This window comes from Budorcas taxicolor, chromosome 9 (assembly GCF_023091745.1).
Source record: "Budorcas taxicolor isolate Tak-1 chromosome 9, Takin1.1, whole genome shotgun sequence".
NCBI classification, from domain to species: Eukaryota; Metazoa; Chordata; class Mammalia; order Artiodactyla; family Bovidae; genus Budorcas; species Budorcas taxicolor.
Window position 1 is genome coordinate 73,079,403 of NC_068918.1, and position 25,761 is coordinate 73,105,163.

At 38.4% G+C, this 25,761-nt stretch overlaps 1 protein-coding gene across 1 annotated transcript in view; it reads left to right on the forward strand.

Annotated features, from left to right (window-relative positions):
- The window catches only part of UTRN (utrophin), a 543,338-nt gene that overhangs the window by 211,773 nt on the left and 305,804 nt on the right, over positions 1 to 25,761 (forward strand). Inside the window, exons 34-40 of the mRNA XM_052646047.1 lie at positions 740 to 919; positions 4,395 to 4,523; positions 6,741 to 6,911; positions 8,973 to 9,134; positions 9,560 to 9,697; positions 16,477 to 16,665; positions 17,543 to 17,715. Coding sequence (XP_052502007.1) covers positions 740 to 919; positions 4,395 to 4,523; positions 6,741 to 6,911; positions 8,973 to 9,134; positions 9,560 to 9,697; positions 16,477 to 16,665; positions 17,543 to 17,715 — 1,142 coding nt within the window. The remainder of the gene's footprint in view (positions 1 to 739; positions 920 to 4,394; positions 4,524 to 6,740; positions 6,912 to 8,972; positions 9,135 to 9,559; positions 9,698 to 16,476; positions 16,666 to 17,542; positions 17,716 to 25,761) is intronic.

The window sequence follows — 25,761 nt, forward strand, 5'->3', positions numbered from 1 at the left end:
CGACTAAGGTCCGCCTAGTCAAGGCTATGGTTTTTCCAGTGGTCATGTATGGATGTGAGAGCTGGACTGTGAAGAAAGCTGAGCGCTGAAGAATTGATGCTTTTGAACTGTGGTGTTGGAGAAGACTCTTGAGAGTCCCTTGGACTGCAAGGAGATCCAACCAGTCCATTCTGAAGGAGATCAGCCCTGGGATTTCTTTGGAGGGAATGATGCTAAAGCTGAAACTCCAGTACTTTGGCCACCTCACGTGAAGAGTTGACTCATTGGAAAAGACTCTGATGCTGGGAGGGATTGGGGGCAGGAGGAGAAGGGGACGACAGAGGATGGGATGGCTGGATGGCATCACTGACTCGATGGACGTGAGTCTGAGTGAACTTCAGGAGTTGGTGATGGACAAGGAGGCCTGGTGTGCTGCAATTCATGGGGTCGCAAAGAGTCGGCCAGACTGAGACTGAACTGAACTGAACTGAACTGAATAAATTTATACTTAAAAATAAATGAAATAATTACCTTTCCACATCTAAAATTGTTACATCCTTTGGTATTTGTGTAATTAAATATTTAATTTTTATTTGAAACTTAAAAACTCTCATGTTAGCAAGTTGTGGAATCTTGTGCACTTTTGACGAATCTAGGGAGTCATATATATATGGAAGAAAAACATGTTAAAAATGATCGTTGTGTAAACTTTTATCATGTTCTGTGAGATCAAGTGGGTGTTGGAATTTTTATTTTTTAGAATATTCTGAAGGATCTGGAGAAAAGAAAAGCCGATTTGAACGCCATCACAGAGAGCGGTGCTGCCCTGAGGAACTTGGTCGAGGGCGGTGAGGCCGTCTTGGAAGAGAAGCTCTGTGTGCTTAGTGCTGGGTGGAGCCGGGTCCGCACCTGGGCTGAGGATTGGTGCAGCACCCTGATGGTGAGTTTTAGCAAGAGCCTCATGGCGAGATCGCGTCTCCTGCCAATACGCGAAAATGAAGACAGCTTGGATTGGAATTCCAAACAGTGTTTTCCGTTTGTCACAATAATGTTTTGCTTGTGAATTAATTTCATTTAGACTACATTGTAACTTTTGCTTTGAAAGATAATAACTAGAAAGAGTTCAAAGTACTTCCTTTCTATTAAGTAATAAACCATTTGTGATATACATAAAAATATGTACTTGAACAGTTTAAATGACAATATCGTATTTAATATTCATACTATTACAGGCTATATATATAATGTTTTTAATGTTCTAAAAAAGGTGTACTAGTTAAAGAAGGGCACAGGTTTTAATATTGGATTCAGTTAGGTTCAATTCAGTTGCTCAGTTCTGTCCGACTCTTTGAGACCCCATGAATTGCAGCACGCCAGACCTCCCTGTCCAACACAAACTCCTGGACTTCGCTCAGACTCACGAGTCGGTGATGCCATCCAGCCATCTCATCCTCTGTCGTCCCCTTCTCCTCCTGCCCCCAATCCCTCCCAGCAGCGGAGTCTTTTCCAATGAGTCAACCCTTTGCATGAGGTGGCCTAAGTACTGGAGTTTCAGCTTTACCATCATTACTTCCAAAGAACACCCAGGACTGATCTCCTTTAGAATGGACTGGTTGGATCTCCTTGCAGTCCAAGGGACTCTCAAGAGTCTTCTCCAACACCACCGTTCAAAAGCGTCATTTCTTCAGCGCTCAGCTTCTTCACAGTCCAACTCTCTCATCCATACATGACCACTGGATATACCACAGCCTTGACTAGACGGACCTTAGTCGGCAAAGTAATGTCTCTGCTTTTGAATATGCTGTCTAGGTTGGTCATAACTTTCCTTCCAAGGAGGAAGCATCTTTTAATTTCATGGCTGCAGTCACCATCTGCAGTGATTTTGGAGCCCCCCAAAATAAAGTCTGACACTGTTTCCACTGTTTCCCCATCTATTTCCCATGAAGTGATGGGACGGGATGCCATGATCTTCGTTTTCTGAATGTTGAGCTTTAAGCCAACTTTTTCACTCTCCGCTTTCACTTTCTATCAAGAGGCTTTTTAGTTCCTCTTCACTTTCTGCCATAAGGGTGGTGTCATCTGCATATCTGAGGTGATATTTCTCCTGGCAATCTTGATTCCAGCTTGTGCTTCTTCCAGCCCAGCATTTCTCATGATGTACTCTGCATAGAAGTTAAATAAGCAGGGTGACAATATACAGCCTTGACGCACTCCTTTTCCGATTTGGAACCAGTCTGTTCCATGTTCAGTTCTAACTGTTGCTTCCTGACCTGCATATTGATAGCCCAGGTTAAAGTTTTGACTATAAACTGGACGATCTTGGTCAAGTTACTTAAATTAAGCATTCTCTAAATCTCAGTTTTCTCATATGTAAAATGGACATTATTATAATTTTTACCTCACACAGTTTTTGTGATTATGCTCTTATATAACTAAAAACAATCAATTTTAGATATTATGATAATTATAATAATTGTTAAGTGTTATATGCTGTTAATCTTTGGTTATACCATTACACAATTAACTAGCATTTCATGAAAATAGTGCCCCTCTACTTTCGTAATGTTTTCTGTTTCTCTTGTATTAACACTAGCAATGAATACTATATAGCGGCATCACCATCTCCTCCCTTAAAAAGAGTTCTCATCCATAAATTATTATTTGTTCAGATATATCTGAGATAGGACTTTTTCCAAATTCATAGAATTACTGGGTAATGGATAGAAACAGAGAAGAATAAATTATCATGTGTTTCAATATCAATCAGAATGTATAGGGCATTAAAGTTGGTGGGCTTACGTCTTGACCTGTCAGATTCATATTCAGAGTTCATCTACAACTTACTATCTTCATAACCTTGTGTAAATTACTTAATTTCCCATATATAAAATGAAATTAAAAGAACATATCTAATGGCACCCCACTCCAGTACTCTTGCCTGGAAAATCCCATGGACAGAGGAGCCTTGAAAGCTGCAGTCCATGGGGTTGCTAAGAGTCAGACACGACTGAGTGACTTCACTTTCTCTTTTCACTTTCATGCATTGGAGAAGGAAATGGCAACCCACTCCAGTGTTCTTGCCTGGAGAATCCCAGCGATGGGGGAGCCTGATGGGCTACCATCTATGGGGTCGCACAGACACGACTGAAGCAACTTAGCAGTAGCAGCAGCAACAAAGTTGTTAAGTGTTGAATAACAAATGTGAAATCTTGGCTCATAGAATATGTTCTTTAACTATTTTATATATTCATTTTTATTGTGACTAGTTTTATTCCACATTCTCATGTTCCTTACTTCTGTCTTTTATAGTCTGTACCTTCTAAATTCTCCTTTCAAATAATAGCTTTCTGTTTCATTTGATTTACCTGCTTTGGTCTGATGTTTGTCAATTCTTAATTAGAATCCAGACCACTGTCAAAACTTTCCTTATGTCATTTATTCTCATTTTACTTTTCAGTGATTTTTACATGTTATAGATTAATAATTTGCTTATTTTTAAACTTCTTTCATCCTATAAAATATATTTCCTAGAAGTTGTTAAGTTCATCCTAAAGCTTCTGCACTCTTTTTGATCAAATTCTAAATTCTTGCTTTTGCCTCAGAAATTTTGCCCTGTTTTAACTGGCTTAAGTGTTTGCTTCTGTTTTCAAATTTAACTCAATCACATGTTATATTATGCTTCAGGAAATATCACTGAGATCTATGCCAAGTGTCTTGTTAAGTGCTGATGGTACTGAGGTGAAAAGACATGGGCCCTGCCTCAAGCACTCAAGCTTTGAGTAGGCAAAATCTATTCAACCATATTTGAATTGCTTTTTTACTAGTACTTAAATGCTGCTGCTGCCTTAAATGAGTTCTTAACTAATATGATCAAGGCAGGGCCAATAAGATTATTTGTAGTATATGAATGAGAAATAGGGATTAAAATAAAATGAAATTTATAAAGAACTTTTTGCCTTCTAGTCTTCAATTTTTCATTATGTTGAGGTCTAAATTAAAATGAAAAAGTACCCAACCACAGCTGTGCTTCCTTGGTGGCTCAGACAGTAAAGAATCTGCTGGCAATGTGGGAGACTCAGGTTTGATCCCTGGGTTGAGACGATCCCCTGGAGAAGGGAATGGCTACCCACTCCAGTATCCTTGCCTGGAGAATTCCGTGGACAGAGGAGCCTGACAGGCTACAGTCCATGGGATTGCAAAGTCGGACACGGCTGAGTGACTAACACTTTTACTTTTACAGCTGTGCGTTTTTTGGAATGAGATTTATCCACTGGGGAAGAGCTTTGCAGGAAGGTAGAAGTTCTTCTTGAAATTCAGCATTACTTAGGTCTTTGAAGACCTTTTAAATGTCTTCAAGGATTATTGTCTTAATTATTTCATATGGTTGTATCAGTGTTTTATTAATTCCTTTCTAGAACCATCAGAACCAGTTGGAAATATTTGATGGCAATGTTGCTCACATAAGCACTTGGCTTTATCAAGCTGAAGCACTATTGGATGAGATCGAAAAAAAGCCAGCAAGCAAACGAGAAGAAATTGTGAAGGTAGCAGACCAGTAACACTTCTGAGAATGGAAGGTTTAGCTGTCTCCTTTGTCTTGATGAATATTCCAAGTTACTTGTACACATGTGTTTCTCGTGCAGGAGATTTATTAACTTTTATGTTGGTGGGATAAACAAAATGAGTCGTTTTGTTTGTTTTGGTTTTTGTCTTAGCTAAATTTTTGTTCCATTCCTCTTAGGTAAGAATTGGCATCTAAAAGTGCCACATTATGGGGCTGTTAACATAATTTTTCCATTGTAATTTAATAAGCTGGGAAAACAGAAAATACTTCATTTTGTCATGGTGCATAGTTGAATGCTGCATCATTAGTTAACAGCGAAAGTGCATTCTTAGTTATTTTTTTCATGACTTGCAAAATTTGGTGGCACTACAGAAAGTTGGAGCAAAACAGACTTCATAATGAGTAATTTGGCTTTCATTTCTTGGTGCATATTCCCCACCGACCCAGCTTTTCAGAGGAATCTGCTGTGAAAGAATAGTACATTTTTTCAGAAGTGCCGTATGGCAGACTTCTTCACTTTGCTCAGCTTCTTGATACCCTTATGCACTGGTGATAAGCAAAGAAGAACTTGTTGTCTTGGGAACTCCAGAGTCTCAGAAAATTTCTAAGAGTAGCCCTTATTCTTTCCTGTGTTTTTACATTTTGTTTCAAAGTTGAAGGTCAGACCTAACTTTTAAGAATTCCCCCTGGGAAATCTTTTCTGTCTACTGCTCAGGCCCCACCAATCCTTCTTTGGAACTCTCTGACACATCAGATATGGATGAACAGTTGAATTCTGGGTTACAAATATACTCTTGCAACATTTTGCAGACATCACTGAATGAATCTTTTTTTCCCCTTCACGTTGTTTATCGATGACAGGAAACACTGCATAATTAAAGATTTGATGAGGAACCTGCAAACAATAAAGAATGTGTCTGTTGCCAGCAAAATAACAATTGATTCAGGTCCTTTAGATGTTACAGAGCTTTTTCACACCAGATGGTTTATATGAAACAAAACCATTTTAGAGTGTTTTATTATGCATCTATAAACCTTTAAACAATGAGATAGTTTCCTTTCTTCACTACATTTTCTTTATTTCCTGGACTACACTTTTAGTGAATTTATTAAATTTATTAAATTTATTAGACCACTAACATATGTTTAGCATACCTTTAGACAATTTTTCATAAAAGCCAAGACCTATCTGTAAAGTGTTTATTTCTTTCTACTTGATTTTTCTTAAAGAGAATTTCAAGAATCTCTACATAACTAGCGAAATTTGAGACAAGCAGTGGCTGTTTTTTTTTTTTTTTTAATATGACAATCACATTTAGATGCAAGAGAACACATTCTATAAGTTCCATAGTTAAGCTGATGTTCTCCTGTTTCTATCTACATACACTAATTTAAAAACTACTTCCTCAAACGACTTAATTTCTCTCAGCCACCATAACAAGTAAGCACAGATTCTTCAGAACAGTGGATTAGGCTCCCTGTCTTAGATCACTGAGTGCCTTGTGGTATCGTTCATTCTTGTAATCACAAGGAAAACATTTGCAGAATTTATAGATACATACAGATAAGCTGGTACTTCACTCAAAATGTACTCATAGCCATACTCCTGAGAGAATTCCAGCACTCTTCAAAAACTTATGAATGAAGTAGGAATTGAGGCAGGTATTTGCATCCCTTTCTTAGGCCTGAAAATGAATTTAATGACCATTATGAAATTAGCCAGAGGAAACTGCGTAATGTTCTTGTACATTTTAGTTAAAAACTAAATGGTAATATTCAGTTCCCTTCCAAACCAGTTTACCTTCACCAAGGAAAGGGGGATGGTGGTAAACAAGATTTCTAGGGGGAAAAGAAGTTAAAGTCTGTTCCTTGCTACTTAATCTTTTATCAGCCTCAAGAAACTTTGCAATTCTTAGAATAAGATGGTTGAGGAAATGACACAATAAATCTTATAGACTATTCAATTATAAAGTAAAGTTTTATATAAACTGGGAGTAGTTTAAAATGCTTCCCGTATAGCATGAATGAGTCTCTCTCGTTAAATATATGAACAGCTCTTATTCAAATTGATGCACAGAAGTCTCTTACTAGAAGTCTCAGACATTTGTTTAAGCTCCCTTTACTTCCCAGTTAGCACTGCACCCATGTTTGGTTTTGATTTTTCCCATGTGATAATTTTGTGCTTTCTTACAATTAGCGTTTACTCTCTGAGATGGATGATGTCAATCTCCAAGTGCAAAATGTCCGAGATCAAGCTGTTGTTTTGATGAGTGCACGTGGAGGCTCAAGCCGGGAGCTTGTAGAACCAAAATTAGCTGAATTGAACAGAAATTTTGAAAAGGTCTCTCAACACATCAGAAGTGCCAAAGTAAGTAATTATGTTTTTATATAAAACTATTTTCTTGTAGATATGTAGCTGAATGGTAGATAGTTACATGGTGCTCGTGCTAAGTTGCTTCAGTTGTGTCCAACTCTTTGCGACCCTGTGGAATGTAACCTGCCAAGTTCCTCTGTCTATGGGATTCTCCAGGCAAGAATACTGGAGTGGGTTGCCATGCCTTTCACCAGGGGATCTTCCCCACCCAGGGATTGAACCCACGTCTCTTATATCTACCTGTATTGGCAAGCAGGTTCTTTACTGCTAGCGCCACCTGGGAAGCCTCAATTATATGGTATATACAACAAAAAAATTAAACGAAAATGGTTTTATCACTTTTCTTTGATTGAGCATTTGTTCTTATTTATGATTGTCCAAATGAAGGAGAGAATCTAAGAAATTAGTATTAAAGAAAATAACCCATTTGAGAAAAGGTTTCAAGTATTCAAATTATCTAAGAGGAGGGTCCTCTTTTTTGTAGGAAGTAAATATTCTCTAACTTCGCTTTGTTTTGAAATATCTGATGTTGTTGTCGTTTAGTCGCTAAGTCCTGTCTGACTCTTTGCAACCCCATGGACTACAGACCACCAGGAGTCTCTGTCCATGGGATTTCCCAGGCAAGGATACCAGAATGAGTTACCATTTCCTTCTATAGGGGATCATCCTGCCCCAGGAATCAAACCTGGGTCTCCTGCATTTGCAGGCAGATTCTTCCCACTGAGCCACCAGGGAATCCCAAAATATCTGATATAATAGGCCAAACTATCTTTCATAGCCTAAGAATATATTTAGATTATTTGCAACTTAAAGAAAACAAACAAAAATCTTGCTTTAACTCTTATTTAGTCTTTTCAGTAGCACTATAGGAGATTTTTCTACAAATGTAAAAGAGTAATATAGGAGACATAAGAGGAGGATTGAAAGAAAGTACGAAGAAAATGATTATTTTTCCTATAAATAATTTGTTAACATTTTGGCATGTATTTATATTCTTATATGTGTGTGATATTAAAGTATCAACATTTTTATATTGTTTTGTTTATTCTCCTTTGACAAGGTTTTTAACAGGTATTAAACTATATGATCTGTTGTGGTTTTTAAGTCAGTTTTCCACTTTTATTGTGCTTTTATAAATATTGTCTTGTTAAAATTCTCTTATGCATGTCTTTTTGCTTGTGTCTTAATATGCCCTTAGGATCACTTCGTAGAATTCCTTGGAATTGTTGTGAAAGTTGTTCATATAAATGCTGTTAAATAGATTTTTCCAGAGAGGTTGCTAGCTTCCCCATGTTCAGTCAACACTGCCAGTTTTCCTGCATTTCATTTTATTAAAGTTGTTACATGATTTTAGACTTCTCCAGTGGCTCACTGGTAAAGAATCTACCTGCGTTGCAGGAGATTGAGGTGACATGGGTTCGATCCCTGGGTTGGGAAGATCTTCTGGAGACAGGGCATGGCAACCCACTGCAGTATTCTGGCCTGGAGAATCCCATGGACCGAGGAGCCTGGTGGGCTGCAGTCCATGGGGTCATGAAGAGTGAAGCATGACTGAAGTGACTGAGCATGCACACACATTGATTTTAGGCACGTCCGTATGAACTATTTCTATATAGATATTGTCTGAAAGTACTGCATTGAGAAAGGTATACTTTTTTGAAGTTTGGGTATCACAGTCCAAGGGGCCCATACTGGAGAACATTAATTGGGAGTCATTCTTTGGGGTGTTCCTGTATTAGGAGGTGGCTTTCTTCCTCTCTGTGGCCACGGCAGGGGTGGCCCTGCATCCTGGCACTGTTTCCTGATGTGTCTGTTTGTGGTCCTACAATGCCCCTCACACACTCCAGGCAGTCAGGGTCACTTGCACACTGCTTCACGTCTGTGGCTGGAGTTTGGAGAATGTGGTAATCAGAGATGCCCAAGTTGGTAAAATTATTGCTGTGTGAATGAATAAACTAAAGTCAATTCAAATAAATGCTAGTTCTTTCTTGACACCGATTAAAGGTGAAAGGTCAAGTTAAGACCGTCTTTTCAAGAGCGCTTTTCCCTCCACAGTTGCTAATTGGCCAGGAACCGTTATCATATCCGTGTCTGGTCACTGCTGAAGCGTTTGAAGTTGGTGTGCCTTTCTCTGACTTGGAAAAGTTAGAAAATGACATAGATAATATGTTAAAAGTTATGGAAAAACACTTGGAATCCAGTGATGAAGATGAAAAGGTTGGTTGAAGGAGATTTTAAAAACCATGGTGTTGTCACTTTTCTTCTCTGTTAATTACATCTTCACACTAATGATGCTTACCCAGATATCTGCCAAACATGATAGAACAGATTTAAATGTGATTTTCTACAAAGTGTCAATGTAAGATTTGTCATGTAATTTACAGAATATCTGAAAAAAATAGACATATTTTCTGATGATAGTGTTATCTTAGTGCTACTTAACTTCTAAACTAGCAGTCTTTATGAACTATTTTAACTTCATATATAAAATATTTTAAGAAAAACACAAACATTTGTTGTGTATCATTCAGATAAACATATGTTGACTATACTATACCTTGTAGGTTGGTTCTGCTTGGAACTGACAGTAATTGACCTTGTGCTTTTTCCTTTTGAGTAATTTATATCTTTCAAACATTCAGATGGATGAGGAGAGAGCCCAGATTGAGGAAGTTCTACAGAGAGGAGAGCAAATGTTGCATCAACCTATGGAAGATACTAAGAAAGAAAAGATCCGTTTGCAGTTACTACTTTTGCACACAAGATACAACAAAACTAAGGTATTGTCGTGGGGGAGATTCTTTTCCACTTAAATAACTTTTTCAGCTCTTGCCATTCAGATGTTTGGTGTTGCAAATCAAATGATTTCTCAAATCATTTGAGAAATGATTTCTCAAATCAATGAGACATCAAATCAATGATGTCTCAAAACAAACCAATTGCCATGGTATTTCCTTCTTTCTAGTGTGTATTGCTAGATAGGTTTATATTTTTGGGTGAGGCAACACTAAGAAAATAGATACATAACACTTTATTATGGGACATCCCTTTTGGATTTCTGATAATGTTTTAAACCTTTGCGGTGTGACTTTCTCCTTCAGTTCTGTATTTTATGTGTGGAGGTCTTGACCACATTAGAAAAAGATTCTAGCTTACAAATAACTAAATTTGTGACTTTGATAAAATATGATTTATATTCTAGAAAAAGATTCACCACCAGCTCCCTTTTCAATGGCCATCTTTGCAGCTGCTTTGTAAATATACTGGTGTTCCTTAGAGGTCTGTTAGGTAATCCTAGAACCAGTTTCCGTTGATGATGTTGGAATCTACGAGAAGATGCAGGTTTCTTGGCTTGCTGTCGGTTGGATGTCTCCATCTGTTTATACTGCTGCCTCGTAACAGGTTCCAAGTTGAACTAGCCCTCTCACTCCCCCCCAACCCATTTTCTGCTTTATTCACTATCTTAGTTAATTACTTTTCAAAACTACCCATTCTCAAGGTAGAAACCTCAAAATCATCTCAATCATTTCCTGTTCCTCATAGGCTTTGTGCCTCACACCCCTTTGAGGAAGGATTAAAACCAGTAGGTCCAAATGAAATAAGATATGGGCCTGAACCGGCAGTTGAATCCAGTTCTACCAGTTACTTGTTTTAAGAACCTGGGAAAGAAACTTCCTAAGTCCTGTATCCCTTCCATAATTCAGACTCCTGTGATTTTTACCTATTAGCTATTCCCCAAGCTTTCCATAGCTCCAGCCCACCTTCTGTATTTTTCTCAGGATTATTCCTCATCCCCCAAGTCATGGCTGATCATACGATTCCTATTCCAAAGAACTTGTTCAGGAATATTGTGAGATGCAGAAAAAGCTTTAGGTATAAGATTTGTCACTGTAATGATATATAGAGGCTTTGGTTTGACCTCTGCCACCTCTGTGATTCACTGTCATTCCCCATATAGTATAGCTATACTGGTTTTTTCTACCTTTCTCAACTGGTGCCTTCAGTTCAGTTCAGTTCAGTTCAGTCGCTCAGTCGTGTCCGACTGTTTGCGATCCCATGAATCGCAGCACGCCAGGCCTCCCTGTCCATCACCATCTCCCGGAGTTCACTCAGACTCACGTCCATCGAGTCCGTGATGCCATCCAGCCATCTCATCCTCTGTCGTCCCCTTTTCCTCCTGCCCCCAATCTCTCCCAGCATCAGAGTCTTTTCCAGTGAGTCAACTCTTCGCATGAGGTGTCCAAAGTACTGGAGCTTCAGCTTTAGCATCATTCCTTCCAAAGCAATCCCAGGGTTGATCTCCTTCAGAATGGACTGGTTGGGTCTCCTTGCAGTCCAAGGGACCCTTAAGAGTCTTCTCCAACACCACAGTTCAAACGCATCATTTTATTGTTGTTCCCTGGTGTGAGTTTTATCTTAAAAATATGTTGTCTCTTAAGACTTGTTTCCATTTTTATTTCTAACATCTTTTAGATTATATTATAGTTGTTTGTTTAATTGTTGCTTTTAAAGGTATCTTTAATCTCTGGTACTTCATCTTTGGGTCCCAAATCAGAAATCATTAATGATCCAAAATACAGATAATTTTTAGACTTTTAATGCATAAATACATTTGGTTTTTGAAAGCCCAATGTATACTATTACAGGGTGGCTTCATTTTGACTTCACTAACATTAGTTATTATAAATAAAATGATTTAAAAATATTAAAGCATTTTTTCCCTCTTACATTGACCTATATTCTTCAAATCTATAGTTTTTAAAACTGTTAACTGTAAACATTAGAATCCCTTGAGTGGCTTAAATAAAATCAAGCCTCAAACCAGTTAAATCAAATTCTTTCAGGTTGTGCCTAGGCGTGGAGACTTGAAAAAGAAAACTTTATAGATGAGTCTAAGGTACAGTCAGCATTGAGGACCACCAGTTTACAGGACTTGTTTTCTCTCCTTTTCTTTCTTTTCTCTTTTTTCGGGTGAGCAGTGAGCCACTGCATGCTATGGGCAATATTTTACCCTCGGTTAAATGATTTGAAAAAGTTTATGTGGATGAGAGGAGGTGGGGAAAGGGCCTAGAAAGGATTGGGTGGTGTGTGCACCTACAGAAAGCTGGAGCATGGGAAGGATTTTAGCTGAAAAAATCCTTTCGCTTCCTCTTCAGTGAGTTTTCATTCGGATTAACCTCGTTATTGGGCTTCCCTGGTGACTCAGATGGTAAAGAATCTGCCTGCAGTGAGATCTGAGTTTGATCTCTGAGTTGGGAAGATCCCCTGGAGAAGGGAATGGCTACCCACTCCAGTATTCTGGCCTGAAGAATCCCCTGGAGCGAGGAGCCTGGCGGGCTACAGTCCATGGGGTCGCAGAGGCGGACATGACTGAGCTACTCACACTTTCTCTTCACTTTTCACTTCAACCTCCTTATGAAATCAGGTTGGAAATGGGAAAAGGAGTGAGCGGAGAATTGGGTGGAGATTGGTGAAGAGAGAAAATGGAAGGAGGTGACAGGCAGTGGGGAACCAGAGCCTATTGCGAAAAAAGGAGGTGACAGGCAGTGGGGAACCAGAGCCTATTGCCAAAAAAGGAGGTGACAGGCAGTGGGGAACCAGAGCCTATTGCGAAGGAATATTAAATTTCTTGTTTGATTTTTTAAAAAAATAGACGTTATTTTTTAGAGCAGCTTTGGATTCACAGCAAAGAGTTTCTGCATACACCCTGTCCCTTCACCCCCAATACATACACAGCCTCTTCCTTTATCCACATCCTGCCCAAGAGAGGTGTGTGTATTACAACCGATGAATCTACATTGACACATCATAATCAGCGTCCTTAGTTTTTGTCAGGGAAGGGACATTAAGCTTTCAGTCAAGATCACACTCATCCTCAGTGCCTCCTTCTCTTCTGTCCGTATTTAAAATATAAATAACCCCTTAGGTCAGAGGCTTCCAGAGACTTCCCTAGAGCACAGAGGGGCTCCTAGCATTTCCCTTTTCATCTTCTGCCTTTCACGTGGTTTCTCCTACAAAGTGATATAGGTGGCTTTTAAAAAATTATGAATGTAAACTCAAAAAAGGACTCATTTTCTTATTTGAAATATATATTGAATGTCCTTTTCTCGTGTGCTTAAATTAATAGGGTATTGCTATTTTAAATTATATGCTAGATCTTCTTAAACTAAACCTATTAACCTTGTCATATTTGCTTTAAAAGTATCATCTTATTGATTTTTATCTTTTGATTGTTCTACTTTTAATGTACAGCCATTTAAAATTTTTGTTTAGCCACACGTGACTAGGTTTTTCCTTTTTGAGTTTTTTTAAAAAACTGTCCTTATCCTCCAGAGAGTTGACGAATGTTCAACTCTGTTTAGTTCCAAGTTCTCCCTATGTGTGTTGGTGTTAGTTCTCAGTCATGTCCGTCTCTTTGCAACCCCATGGACTGTAGCTTGCCAAGCTCCTCTATCCATGGAATTCTCCAGGCAAGAATACTGGAAAAGGTTGCCATTCTCTTCTCCAGGGGATCTTTTGGACCCAGGAATCAAACTCAGATCTCCTGCACTGCAGGCAGATTCTTTATTGTCTGAACCACTAGGGAAGCCCCAAGTTTTCCCTATGATTGATAAAAACAAAACTTAGAAAATGTTTGTAATAGTGGTAATGGTTTAGTTGCTAAGGTATGTTTAATTCTTGGGCCCCATGGCCAACAGCCCGCCAGGCTCCTCTGCCCATGGGACATGTTTGTAAGGTGTCATTTAAAATCAATTTTTTAATGTATCTGGAATTTAGGTTGCAGTATGACATGAGGTGCATCATGTAGTATTGTCTAATTTTAGTGCTACCTTGTATATATGTGTATTTTTGTGTTCTAGCTGAATTCTTTAAAAATAAAAATATTGAGAAGTAAAGTCTAGGTTAGATCTTGAGGATGTTATTTTTCTCCTTGGGTGTTTTGATTGATCACTCTCTTGGGATAACACCTATTTGGGGACTATAGTAAGCTTATATTTGAATCTTGGATGGCCTTGCTGCTTCTGCAAGGGTACAGAGGCTCACTCAGGAAATCCTAGATTATGTGTATAGTGTTAATAGAAAGGCCTTCCAGGTGACTCAGTGGGTAAAAAGTCTGCCTGCGATGTAGGAGATGCAGGAGGCTTGGTTTTGATCCTTGGGTTGGTAAGATCCACTGGAGGGGCCATGGCAAGCCACTCCAGTATTCTTGCCTGGAGTATCCCATGGACAGAAGAGCCTGGTGGGCTGTAGTCCAGGGCGTCACAAAGAGTGGGACACGACCGAAGTGACTGAGCATGCATGTATGCATTAATAGAAGAATACAGTGTTTAATGAACAATTTTTTTTTAAAAGAAAAACCCTTTGAACTTTCTGTTTACAATACCAATTGACCTGCCCAGTTCACCTTGAATCGGATACATGTGACCTTGCAGAATCACAGTCTGTTGTATAACTGAAGAAACAGCACAGAATTCCTCACCTTGTAGTGGTTGTTAAGGCATACAAGTCACTCTCACCAGTCATCCAACATTGCAGATTGAAAAAGACAATCTGGCGTATGATGTTTAGTGTTGCTAATAAGGAAAATACTATAAAGTTGAATGTCCTACAAGCACAGATCAAATATAGCTGGAGGCCTGGAGTAATTTTGGGTCTTGAAAAAACAGAGGTTCTCTGAGCAAGACACTGGTTGATAGATGCGAAAGCCAAGTAGGGGAACAGGTCCCTGTTTTTTTACTCTTTTGCTGTGATTACTCAACCTGTTAAGTACTTTCTTTGTGCCTTTTTACTTTTTCCTTAAAGTTAAGAAGAGGAACAACTGAGTTTCCTTTTATGATGTGCCAAAACATTGGCCTGTTTAAAATTAAAATCTGAAAAAAGGTATTGTTAAGAAATATTTCACATCTTTTTATTAAAATTGGTTCCTGAGTGTACGCATTTTTTTTTCAGCCTTTTATATTAAAATGCATAATTTGCCTTCTTAGACATACAAGTAAATACCTAGACATGTTTTCTGACTGAAATTTGAATGTGTGGCATTAGTCTAATAAAATTAATATTAGTGTCAGGTAGAAACAAACCTGTGGATACAGTTAGGAAATCAGTGGACTTGCTTCTCACTTGGCTACCCAGGACTGCCTATCAATTGGTGAAAGTCAGTTTATCAAATTGTAGGAGACACATAAATGTAGACTGCAAGAGTCAACACCATCCTAATCAGTCACTGTTTTTAATCTTGGTTTTAGGTCTCGTTTAGGAATTGTAACCATTTTCAGTTATGACCATTTTCACTGTCATCTTTTTAAAAATATTGTTTATTTATTTATTTTGGGTAGTACTGGGTCTCTTTTGCTGCACATCCTTTTTCTCTAGTTATGCTGTGTGGGTTTCTCATTGCAGTGGTTGCTCTTGTTGCCGAGCACTGGCCCTATAGCGCACGAGCTTCTATAGTTTCAGCACGTGGGCTCAGTAGCTGCAACTTCAGGCTTTAGAGCACAGGTTCAGCAGTTGTGGCACTCGGGCTTAGCAGCTCCATAGCATGTGGGATTTTCCTGGATTAGGGATCAAACTTGTGTCTCCTGCATTGGCAGGTGGATTCTTTTCTACTGAGCCATCAGGAAAGCCTTTTCAGTGTCATCTTTGAGTTTTCAGAGGAGGACCATTTTTCAGAAGTTCAATATAGAAATCTGGTGAAAGTGTCAAGGAGACTACCCTAATTCATGAGTCAGATGCTCTTTGACCATTGGCAAGCAGTAGACAGCAATTATTAAATGGTAGCTGTCAAAGAGTAAAGGACTTGAACCCAGGGACTAATGGCCTATCCCAGAGAGCACTTTACTGTTTAGAAAGCTCTGATTAGAGGATACAGAAAATCCTACACTAGGATAAATAACTGTGCACCTAAGTTAGAACCTGTCTGAATTTAGCATCGTAGGACCTGTCATCTTATGTAGGGCATTCATATTGTGTTTTATTGTTCTCAAAGATTAAGATTATATACTGAATTGCCTGGATATTATTTTAATTAAACCTCCCATTGCATTTGCAATTTATATTACAAATACATGTTTCACCCTTATTTACTTTTTCACCAGCAAGGCCCAGAAGTGTTTAATCTAATTGTGAAATTCAAAAAAAAATAGAGTGTAATAATAATGGTATTATTATTATTAATAATAACAATGGTATTAAAATTTTTAATTCATACAGAATTTCATGATTTGCAGCACATTCTCATTTCTTCAATAACTTTGGAAAGGAGTCATTATGCTTTCCTATTTTCTAAATGAGTTTAGTGGTGTAAGTCTTAAAGAAAATCCTTTCAAGCATTAACAGCTTATTTAAGCCTTTTAACAGCAGGCTACAGAGAGATTGTTAATGGTTTCCATAGCAGTGCAGGGAAACTTTTAAAAAATTAAAGCAAGTTTTAAAATTTCTGCTTATGGTATTGAATTTCTCCACAAAATAATGTTGATTTTTTAAAAAGTTTTTTACTTACTGCTGTTCATTGTGGGGATATTCTAAGAGATGTGTATTGCTATTATTGATGTCTATACAGGCAGTCCCTATTCAACAGAGAACAAGTCAGCTCGCTTCTGGAATTAGATCACCACCCCTTCCCACAGATTATCTGATTGAAATTAACAAAGTTTTACTTTCCATGGATGATGTTGAATTATCACTTAATACTCCAGAGCTAAGCTCTGTTGTCTATGAAGAATTCTCCTTTCAGGAAGATTCTCTGAAGGTAAATATCCAGGCAGTACATTTGAATACCTGCAGTTAATATAGAAATAAAGCAAGGAATTTGTCACTGTACCTACTTAAATGGTCTTTAGCCTTTTACATTTGTGCCAAGGAATTAGTAATATGTATGAAAAACAAATTTTCCTATACTGCCAATGAAATGCTGTCAAACATTTTAATTTATTAATAGTTGGTATGGATTTTTAAATGTACACAGTGTTTTTGGCAACATCAGAGATATTTTAAAGTCAAACAGACGCACAAATTTTATTCCTATATTGGAAACTTGATTGTCATTTGATGAGAAATGTCAGCATTTATCTTACCACCTAGAACGAATGATTTGATTGTCTAGTGGTTGGAAATGGAATATCATGTTGATTGTAAGTTAATTAGGGGTCTGAAAGTTTTCAGGTAATTTGCAAAAACTATTTGATATCATCAAGACTCATATTTTGATTGCATTTTTGTAGCATGTCATAATAAACGCTGATAGAGTTGATAGGTTTATCTGGTAACTCAGTTTTGTCATTTAAATTAGCATTATTAGATGTTTGAAAGTATATGTAATTTCTAGCTTTAAAACACTTCATTACCTTTACAGAATATTATTAAAGCTTTTTATGTCCTGTACAATTGCCACTTGGAACGTCACAGGATGTTTTTCCCTGCTGTTAGGAAATTATGTAGCATACCTCAAAGCATACCTGCTTTGGCCTGTACTGGATATTATTTTTTTAAAAAGTTGCCAGTTTTGATGAGCAGCAATTATGTCTCATTATTTTTAAGTAACTTGTTCAATATAAATTTTTGGTCTCGTGATTCCATTCTTATATCTCTTTGCTGGCTTTTGTTAATTTATGAAAATATCTTTGTAGAATATCAAAGATCAACTGGACAAACTCGGAGAGCAGATTGCAGTCATTCATGAAAAACAACCAGATGTTATCCTTGAAGCTTCCGGACCTGAAGCTATTCAGATTCGGGATACACTTACTCAGTTGAATGCAAAATGGGACAGAATTAATAGAATGTACAATGATCGTAAAGGGTATGTGCAAATTAAATTAATATTTAATTGTTTAAAAGACCTGTAAATTCATATGTACTTTATTTTTATTGAAGCATAGTTGAGTTACAATATTATGTTTCAGGTGAACAACATGGTGATTCAATATTTTTACATATTATGTAAGATACAAATTATTACAATATTATAGACTATATTCCCTGTTCAGTTCAGTTCAGTTCAGTTCAGTTGCTCAGTCACGTCCGACTCTTTGCAACCCCATGAATTGCAGCATGCCAGGCTTCCTTGTCCATCACCAGCTCCCAGAGTTTACCCGAACTCATGTCCATCGAATTGGTGATACAATCCAGCGATCTTATCTTCTGTCGTTACTTTCTCCTCCTGCCCCCAATCCCTCGCAGCATCAGGGTCTTTTCCAGTGAGTCAGCTCTTCGCATGAGGTGGCCAAAGTACTGGAGTTTCAGCTTTAGCATCATTCCTTCCATTGAACACCCAGGACTGATCTCCTGTGCTGTGCGTTAAATCTCTGTAACATGTTTATTTCATACTAGTAGTTCGTTTCCCTTAATCCTTCCTTATCTGTGTCGCCCATTCCACTTACCATTTTCTCCTCTGGTGATAGCTAGTTTTTTCTCTGTATCTGTGACTCTTTTTCTGTTTTGTTATATTTGTTTCTTTTGTTTTTATATTCTACATATAAGTAAAGACATACAGTATTTGTCTTTCTCTCTGACCTGTTTCACTTGGCATATACCGTTTTGGTTTATCCATGTTGTTGCTAATGACAAGGTTTCATTCTTTCTACAGCTAAGTGCATATATATATATATATATCATATACATATTTGTATATACACACACTCACACACACACCTTCTTTATCCATTCATGTGTTGATGGATATTTAAGTTGCTTCTATATCTTGGCTATTGTAAGTAAAGCTATTATGAACATGAAGGTGTAGATATCTTTTCAAGTTAGTTTTCATTTTCTTTGGATGTATTCTTAGATGTGAAATTGCTGGATTACAGAGTAGTTATATTTTTAATTTTTTGAGGATCCTCTTTACTGTTTTCCTTAGTGGTTGTACAAATTTACATTCCTACCACTAGTGGACAAGGATTCTCTTTTCTCCACATCCAAACTAGCACTTGCTATTTCTTGCCTTTTTCATGATGGTCTTTCTAACAGGTGTGAGGTGATATTTCATTGTGGTTTTAATTTGCATTTCCCTAATGACACGTTGGGCATCTTTTTGTGAACCTGTTGGCCTTTCGTATATGTTCTATGGAGAAATGTCTCCTCAGCCTCTGCCCATTTTTTAATTGGATTGTTGATTTTTTGATATTGAGTTGTGTGAGTTTTTTACGTATTTTGAGTATTAACCCCTTGTCAGACGTCATTTGCAAGTAACTTCTTAGGTGGCAGATTGCCCTTTCATTTTGTTGATAGTTTCCTTTGCTGTGCAAAAGCTTTTTAGTTTGATGTAGTCCCATTTGTATGGTTTTGCTTTTGTGGTCCTTGTCTGAGGAGACACATCCCCCCAAATACTGCTAAGACCTATGTCAAAAAGCATATTGCTTATATTGTCTTCTAGGAGCTTTATGGCTTCAGGTCTTACACTTCAGTCTTTAATCCATTTTGAGTTTACTTTTGAATATAGTGTGAGAAAATGGTCTAGATTCCTTTTTTTTTTTTTAACATGTAGCTGTCTAGTTTCCTCAACACTGCTTACTGACGAGACTGATACTATATATGGAAAATTCTAAAAACTCCGTCTAAAACTACTAGAGCTAATAAATTTAGTAACGTTGCAGGATACAAAGTTAATATCCAGAAATCTGTTGCATCTATATACACTAATAACAAACTCTCAGGAAGAGAACTTTAAGAAAAAAAATCCTATTTACAAATGCATCAAAGTGAATAGGAGACCCAAGTATAAATTAAACCAAGGAGGTGAAAGACTTTTACTGTGGAAACTATACGATACTAATAAAAGAAACTGAAGACAACAAATAAGTGGAAAGACATATTGTGCTCATGGATTGGAAGAGTTAATATTGTTAAAGTGTACGTACTAACCATGGCAAACTACAGATTCAATATAATCCCTATCAAAACTTCCATCACCAGTCACATCCACAACCGGGCATTGTTTCTGCTCTGGCTCCATCTCTTTCTGGAGTTATTTCTGTACTCTTCTCCAGTAGCATATTGGGCACCTCCTGACCTGGGGAGTTCATCTTTCTGTGTCATATCTTTTTGCCTTTTCATACTGTTCATGGGGTTCTCAAGGCAAGAATTGGTCTGCCATTCCCTTCTCCAGTTCACCACATTTTATCAGAACTCTCCACCATGATCTGTCATCTTGCCTTGCCCTACATGGCATGTCTCATAGTTGCATTGAGTTAGACAAGGCTGTGGTCCATGTGATCAGTTTGATTAGTTTTCTGTGATTGTGGTTTTCATTTTGTCTGCCCCCTGAGGGATAAGGATAAGAGGCCTATGGAAGCTTCCTGATGGGAGAGACTGACTGTGGGGAAAACTGGGTCTTGTTCTGATGGGTGGGGCCACGCTTAGTAAATCTTTAATCCAGTTTGCTGTTGATGGTCAGGGCTGTGATCCCTCCCTGTTGTTGGACCTGAGACCAAACTATGGTGGAGGTTATGAAGATAATGGCGACCTCCTTCAAAAGGTCCAGTGTATGCACTGCCACACTCAGTGCCCTCGACCCTGCAGCAGGCCACCACTGACCTATGCCTCCACTGGAGACTCCTGGACACTCATGGGAAAGTATAGGTCAGTTTCTTGTGAGGTCACTGCTCTTTTTTCCTGGGTCCTGGTGTGTACAAGATTTTGTTTGTGCCCTCCAAGAGTCTGTTTCCCCAGTCCTATGTAAGTTCTGGCGGCTCTCTGGTGGGATTAATGGTGACCTTCTCTAAGAGGGTTTATGCCACACCCAGGTCTGCTGCACCCAGAGCTCCAACCCCTGCAGCAGGCCACTGCTGACCCGTACCTCCACAGGAGACACTCAAACATGCAGAGGCAGGTCTGGCTCAGTCTCTGTGGGGTCCCTGGTGCACACAAGTTTTGTTTGAGCCCTTCAAGCGTCTCTGGTGGGTATGGGGTTTGATTCTAAACGTGATTTTGCCCCTCCTACTGTCCTGCTGGGGCTTCTCCTTTACCCTTGGTTGTGGGGTGTCTTTTTTCAGTAGGATCCAACATTCTCCTGTTGATGATTGTTCAGCAGCGAGTTGTAATTTTGGAGTTCTCACAGAAGAAGATGAGTGCACATCCTTCTACTCCACCATCTTATGGAGAGCTGTAAAGAGCAATATTGCATAGGATCTGGGAATGTTAGGTCCATGAATCCAGGCAAACTGGAAGTGGTCAAACAGGAGATGGCACGAGTGAACACTGACATTTTAGGAATCAGTGAACTAAAATGGACTGGAATGGGCAAATTTAACTGAGATGACCATTATATCTACCGCTGTGAGCAAGAATCGCTTAGAAGAAATGGAGTAGCCCTCATAGTCAACAAGAGTCTGAAATGCAGTTCTTGGGTGCAATTTCAAAAAACAACAGAATGATTTCTGTTTGTTTCCAAGGCAAACTGTTCAATATCACAATAATCCAAATCTATGCCCCAGCCAGTAATGCTGAAGAAGCTGAAGTTGAACAGTTCTATGAAGACCTACAAGAACTTCTTAAACTAGCACCCAAAAAAGATGTCCTTTTCATTATATGCAACTGGAATGCAAAAATGGAAAGTCAAGAGATACCTGGAGTAATAGGCAAGTTTGGCCTTGGAGTACAAAACGAAGCAGGCTTACAGAGTTTTGCCAAGAGAATGCACTGGTCATAACAAACATCCTCTTCCAACAACACAAGAGAAGACTCTACACATGGACATCACCAGATGGTTAATACCAAAATCAGATTGATTATATTCTTTGCAGCCAAAGAAGGAGAAGCTTTATTCAGTCAGCAAAAATAAGACTGGGAGCTGACTGTGACTCAGATCATGAGCTCCTTATTGCCAAATTCAGCCTTAAATTGAAGAAAGTAGGGAAAATCACTAGACCATTCAGGTATGACCTAAATCAAATTCCTTACTATTAAACAGTGGAAGTAGTAAACAGATTCAAGGGATTAGATCTGATAGACAGAATCCCTGAAGAACTATGGGCAGATGTTCATGATACTGTACGGGAGGCAGTGATCATGACCATCCCTAAGAAAAAGAAATGCAAAAAGGCAAAAGGGTTGTCTGAGGAGGCCTTACAAATAGCTGAGAAAAGAAGAGCAGTGAAAGGCAAAGGAGAAAAGAAAAGATATACCCATCTGAATGCAAAGTGCCAAAGAATAGCAAGGTGAGGTAAGAAGCCTTCCTCAGTGATCAATGCAAAGAAATAGAGGAAAACAACAGAATGGGAAAGACTAGAGATCTCTTCAAGAAAATTAGAGATACCAAGGGCACATTTCATGCAAAGATGGTTACAATAAAGGAGAGAAACAGCATAGACCTAACAGAAGCAGAGATATTAAGAAGAGGTGGCAAGAATACACAGAACTATACAAAAAAGATCTTTATGACCCAGATAACCATGATGGTGTGATCACTCACCTAGAGCCAGACATCCTGGAATGTGAAGTCAAGTAGGCCTTAGGAAGCATGACTATGAACAAAGCTAGTGGAGGTGATAAGATTCCAGTTGAGAGCTATTTCAAATCTTAAAAGATGATGCTGGGAAAGCACTGCACTCAATATGCCAGCAAATTTGCAAAACATAGCAATGGCCACAGGACTGGAAAAGGTCAGTTTTCATTCCAATCCCAAAGAAAGGCAATGTCAAAGAATGCTCAAACTACCACACAACTGTACTCATCTCACATGCTAGCAAAGTAATGCTGAAAATTCTCCAAGCCAGGCTTTAACAGTGCATGAATGGAGAATTTCCAGATGTTCAAACTAGATTTAAAAAAGGCAGAGGAACCAGAGATCAAATTGCCAAAATCCACTGGATCATCAAAAAAGCAAGAGAGTTCCAGAAAAATATCTACTTCTGCTTTATTGACTATGCCAAAGCCTTTGACTGTGTGGATCACAACAAACTGGAAAATTCTTAAAAAGACAGGAATACCAGATTGCCTTACTGGTCTCCTTACCTGATCACCTTACCTGACCTCCTATGCAAGTCAAGAAACAACATTAGAACTGAACATGGAACAGCAGACTGATTCCAAAGCAGGAACAGAGTGTGTCAAGGCTGTATATTGTCACCCTTCTTATTTAACTTCTATGCAGAGTACATCATACGAAATGCCAGACTGGTTGCAGTAGAAGGTGGAATCAAGATTGCCGGGAGAAATATCAATAACCTCAGAAACACAGATGATACCACTCATATGGCAGATAGCAAAGAAGAGCTAAAGAGCCTCTTGATGAAAGTGAAAGAGGAGAGTGAAAATGTTGGCTTAAACCTAACATTTAGAAAGCTAAGATCATGGCATCTGGTCATGGCAAATAGATGGGGAAACAATGGAAACAGTGAGAGAGGTTATTTTCTTGGGCTCCAAAATTCACTGCAGATGGTGATTGCCACTATGAAATTGAAAGACTCTTCCTCCTTGGAAGAAAAGTTATGACCAACCTACACAGCATATCAAAAAGCAGAGACATTACTTTGCCAACAAATGTCCGTCTAGTCAAAGCTATGGTTTTCCAGTAGTCATGTATGGATGTGAGAGTTGGAATATAAAGAAGGCTGAGTGCTGAAGAATCGATACTTTTGAACTGTGGTGTTGGAGAAGAAAGACTCTTGCGAGTCCCTTGGATTGCAAGGAGATGCAACCAGTCCATCCTAAAGGAAATCAACACTGAATATTCATTGGAAGCACTGATGCTGAAACTGAAGCTCTAATACTTTGGCCCCCTGGTGCAAGGAACTGACTCCTTGGAAAAGACCCTGATGCTGGGAAAGATTGAAGGGAGGAGGAGAAGGGGACAACAGAAGATGAGATGGTTGGATGGCATCACTGACTCGATGGACATGAGTTTGAGCATGCTCCCGGATTTGGTGATGGACAGGGAAGCCTGAGCTGCCACAGTCATGGGGTTGCAAAGAGTTGGACACGACTGAGTGACTAAACTGAACTGAACTATCAAAACACGCATGCTATTTTTCACAGAACAGGTTTGGTGTTTCTATATATGAACTCTTTTTAAAAATTCTTTGCCGTTATCATTATGGTTCCTTATAAAGTAGGACCTTGTTGATTATCCATTCTGTGTGTAGTAGTTTGCATCTGCTAATCCCAAATTCTTAATGTGTCCCTCCACCATCTCTCTTCCCTCATGGCAAACAGAAGTCCATTCTCTATGTCTGTATACACCACCAGCTCTTTAGTAGCAAGAGTAGAGGCCACGCATATCTACGTCTTGAACACTTCCCAGCTGACATTTTTTGTGGAGCCTGAGTTAAGAAACACTAATCCGTTGTATTTTGCTTTGTTTTTCTTAAATGAGCAGCCAATTTTCTCTATACATTTTGCTGAATAATCCAGCTCTCCATTATCATTGGTGAAGTGAAGTGAAGTCGCTCAGTCGTGTCCGACTCTGTGACCCCATGGACTGTAGCCTACCACGCTCCTCCATCCATGGGATTTTCCAGGCAAGAGTACTGGAGTGGGATGCCAGTTCCTTCTCCAGAGGATCTTCCCAACCCGGGGATCGAACCTGGGTCTCCTGCATTGTAGGCAGACGCTTTACCATCTGAGCCGCCAAGAAAGTATCATTGGTGATATTTCCTTTATCATACACTTAAAGGCATTTCTACTTTATATTTATTTAATTTTGCTAATTCCACCTTATCACACCATCAATTTTAATCTAATACCATAGCATTTTCATTTTCAAAGCATTATAAATTTTTAAAATCCATCACAGTAAGTTTCCTCTAATTATTCTAACATTAAAATTCATACTTTTTCTATATTTATTCTTCCAGTAAAATTTTAGTCATTTTAATCAATCTTAGAAAAAACGGTCAATTTGAAATGTATTCTTTCATTCATTTGGATCCTTTCTGTGTCTTCAGTAAGGTTTTGAAGATTTGTCTACATCTTTCTCTCTAGGACTATCGCTCGGCACTTTTGTGCTTTTTTTTCGTTTGTAGAATTGATGTATGTTAAGTTTCTTCTGCACCTTCTGCGCTGTGTTTATTTGTGTGTGTGTGTGTGTGTGTGTACACCTCAGTATATGGGTATAACATGTTTTCTTAGCCTTTCTTATGATACATCAGTTGTATATATAATTTTGTTTCTTCTTTTTTCACTTATCCTATTTGCATATATGCGTCTGGCTAATGTGTCAGAATTTCAAGGACGTTGTGGATTATGTTGATTGCCAATATTCATGCCATTTTTGTGATTATAAAAATTTTAGCAAGTAGTTTTTTTCCTAGATATTTTTTTAATTGAGCACAGGACAGTGTTCTCTTATGTTAGAAAGTTCTTCTCTATCACATTTTTATTTTATTATTTTCTTTTCTGTGCTTGCTAGATTTCATTTGCTGGGAGGTTGTCTCTCTTATTTGGTTTGGCCCAGCACTTGGATGCATTAGTTGTTTACGTTCTTATTCATACCTCTAATTTTTGTCTTGCTTTCCTCTTCCAACCTTGGTAACCTATCCTAAAATGTTTATTTCCCCCCTTTCCTGTATATCTAGTTTTAAAGGCAGTACTTGAGAGCACTCCTTTCTATTCTGTTCTCTTCATAGAACATCAAGGCAATGGCAAATATTCTGTGCTTACATGGTTTCAGTTATAGGTGATAATTACACCTGGTGACCACCAAGTCCATTTGTCTACAAGAGTTCTCTATGCTGTTTTGCCTATGAATTTTTTTTTTTTTTTAGTATTATTGATCTGTGGTAAAAGATAAATACTTTGAAAATAATCAGATATCTTTCTTTGAGAACTCCTTTATGCCTCCTTTGCAATAAGATGAGTTTGGGAGGGAATATATCAAGTTGGAATATTAGAGACAGTAAACTTACAT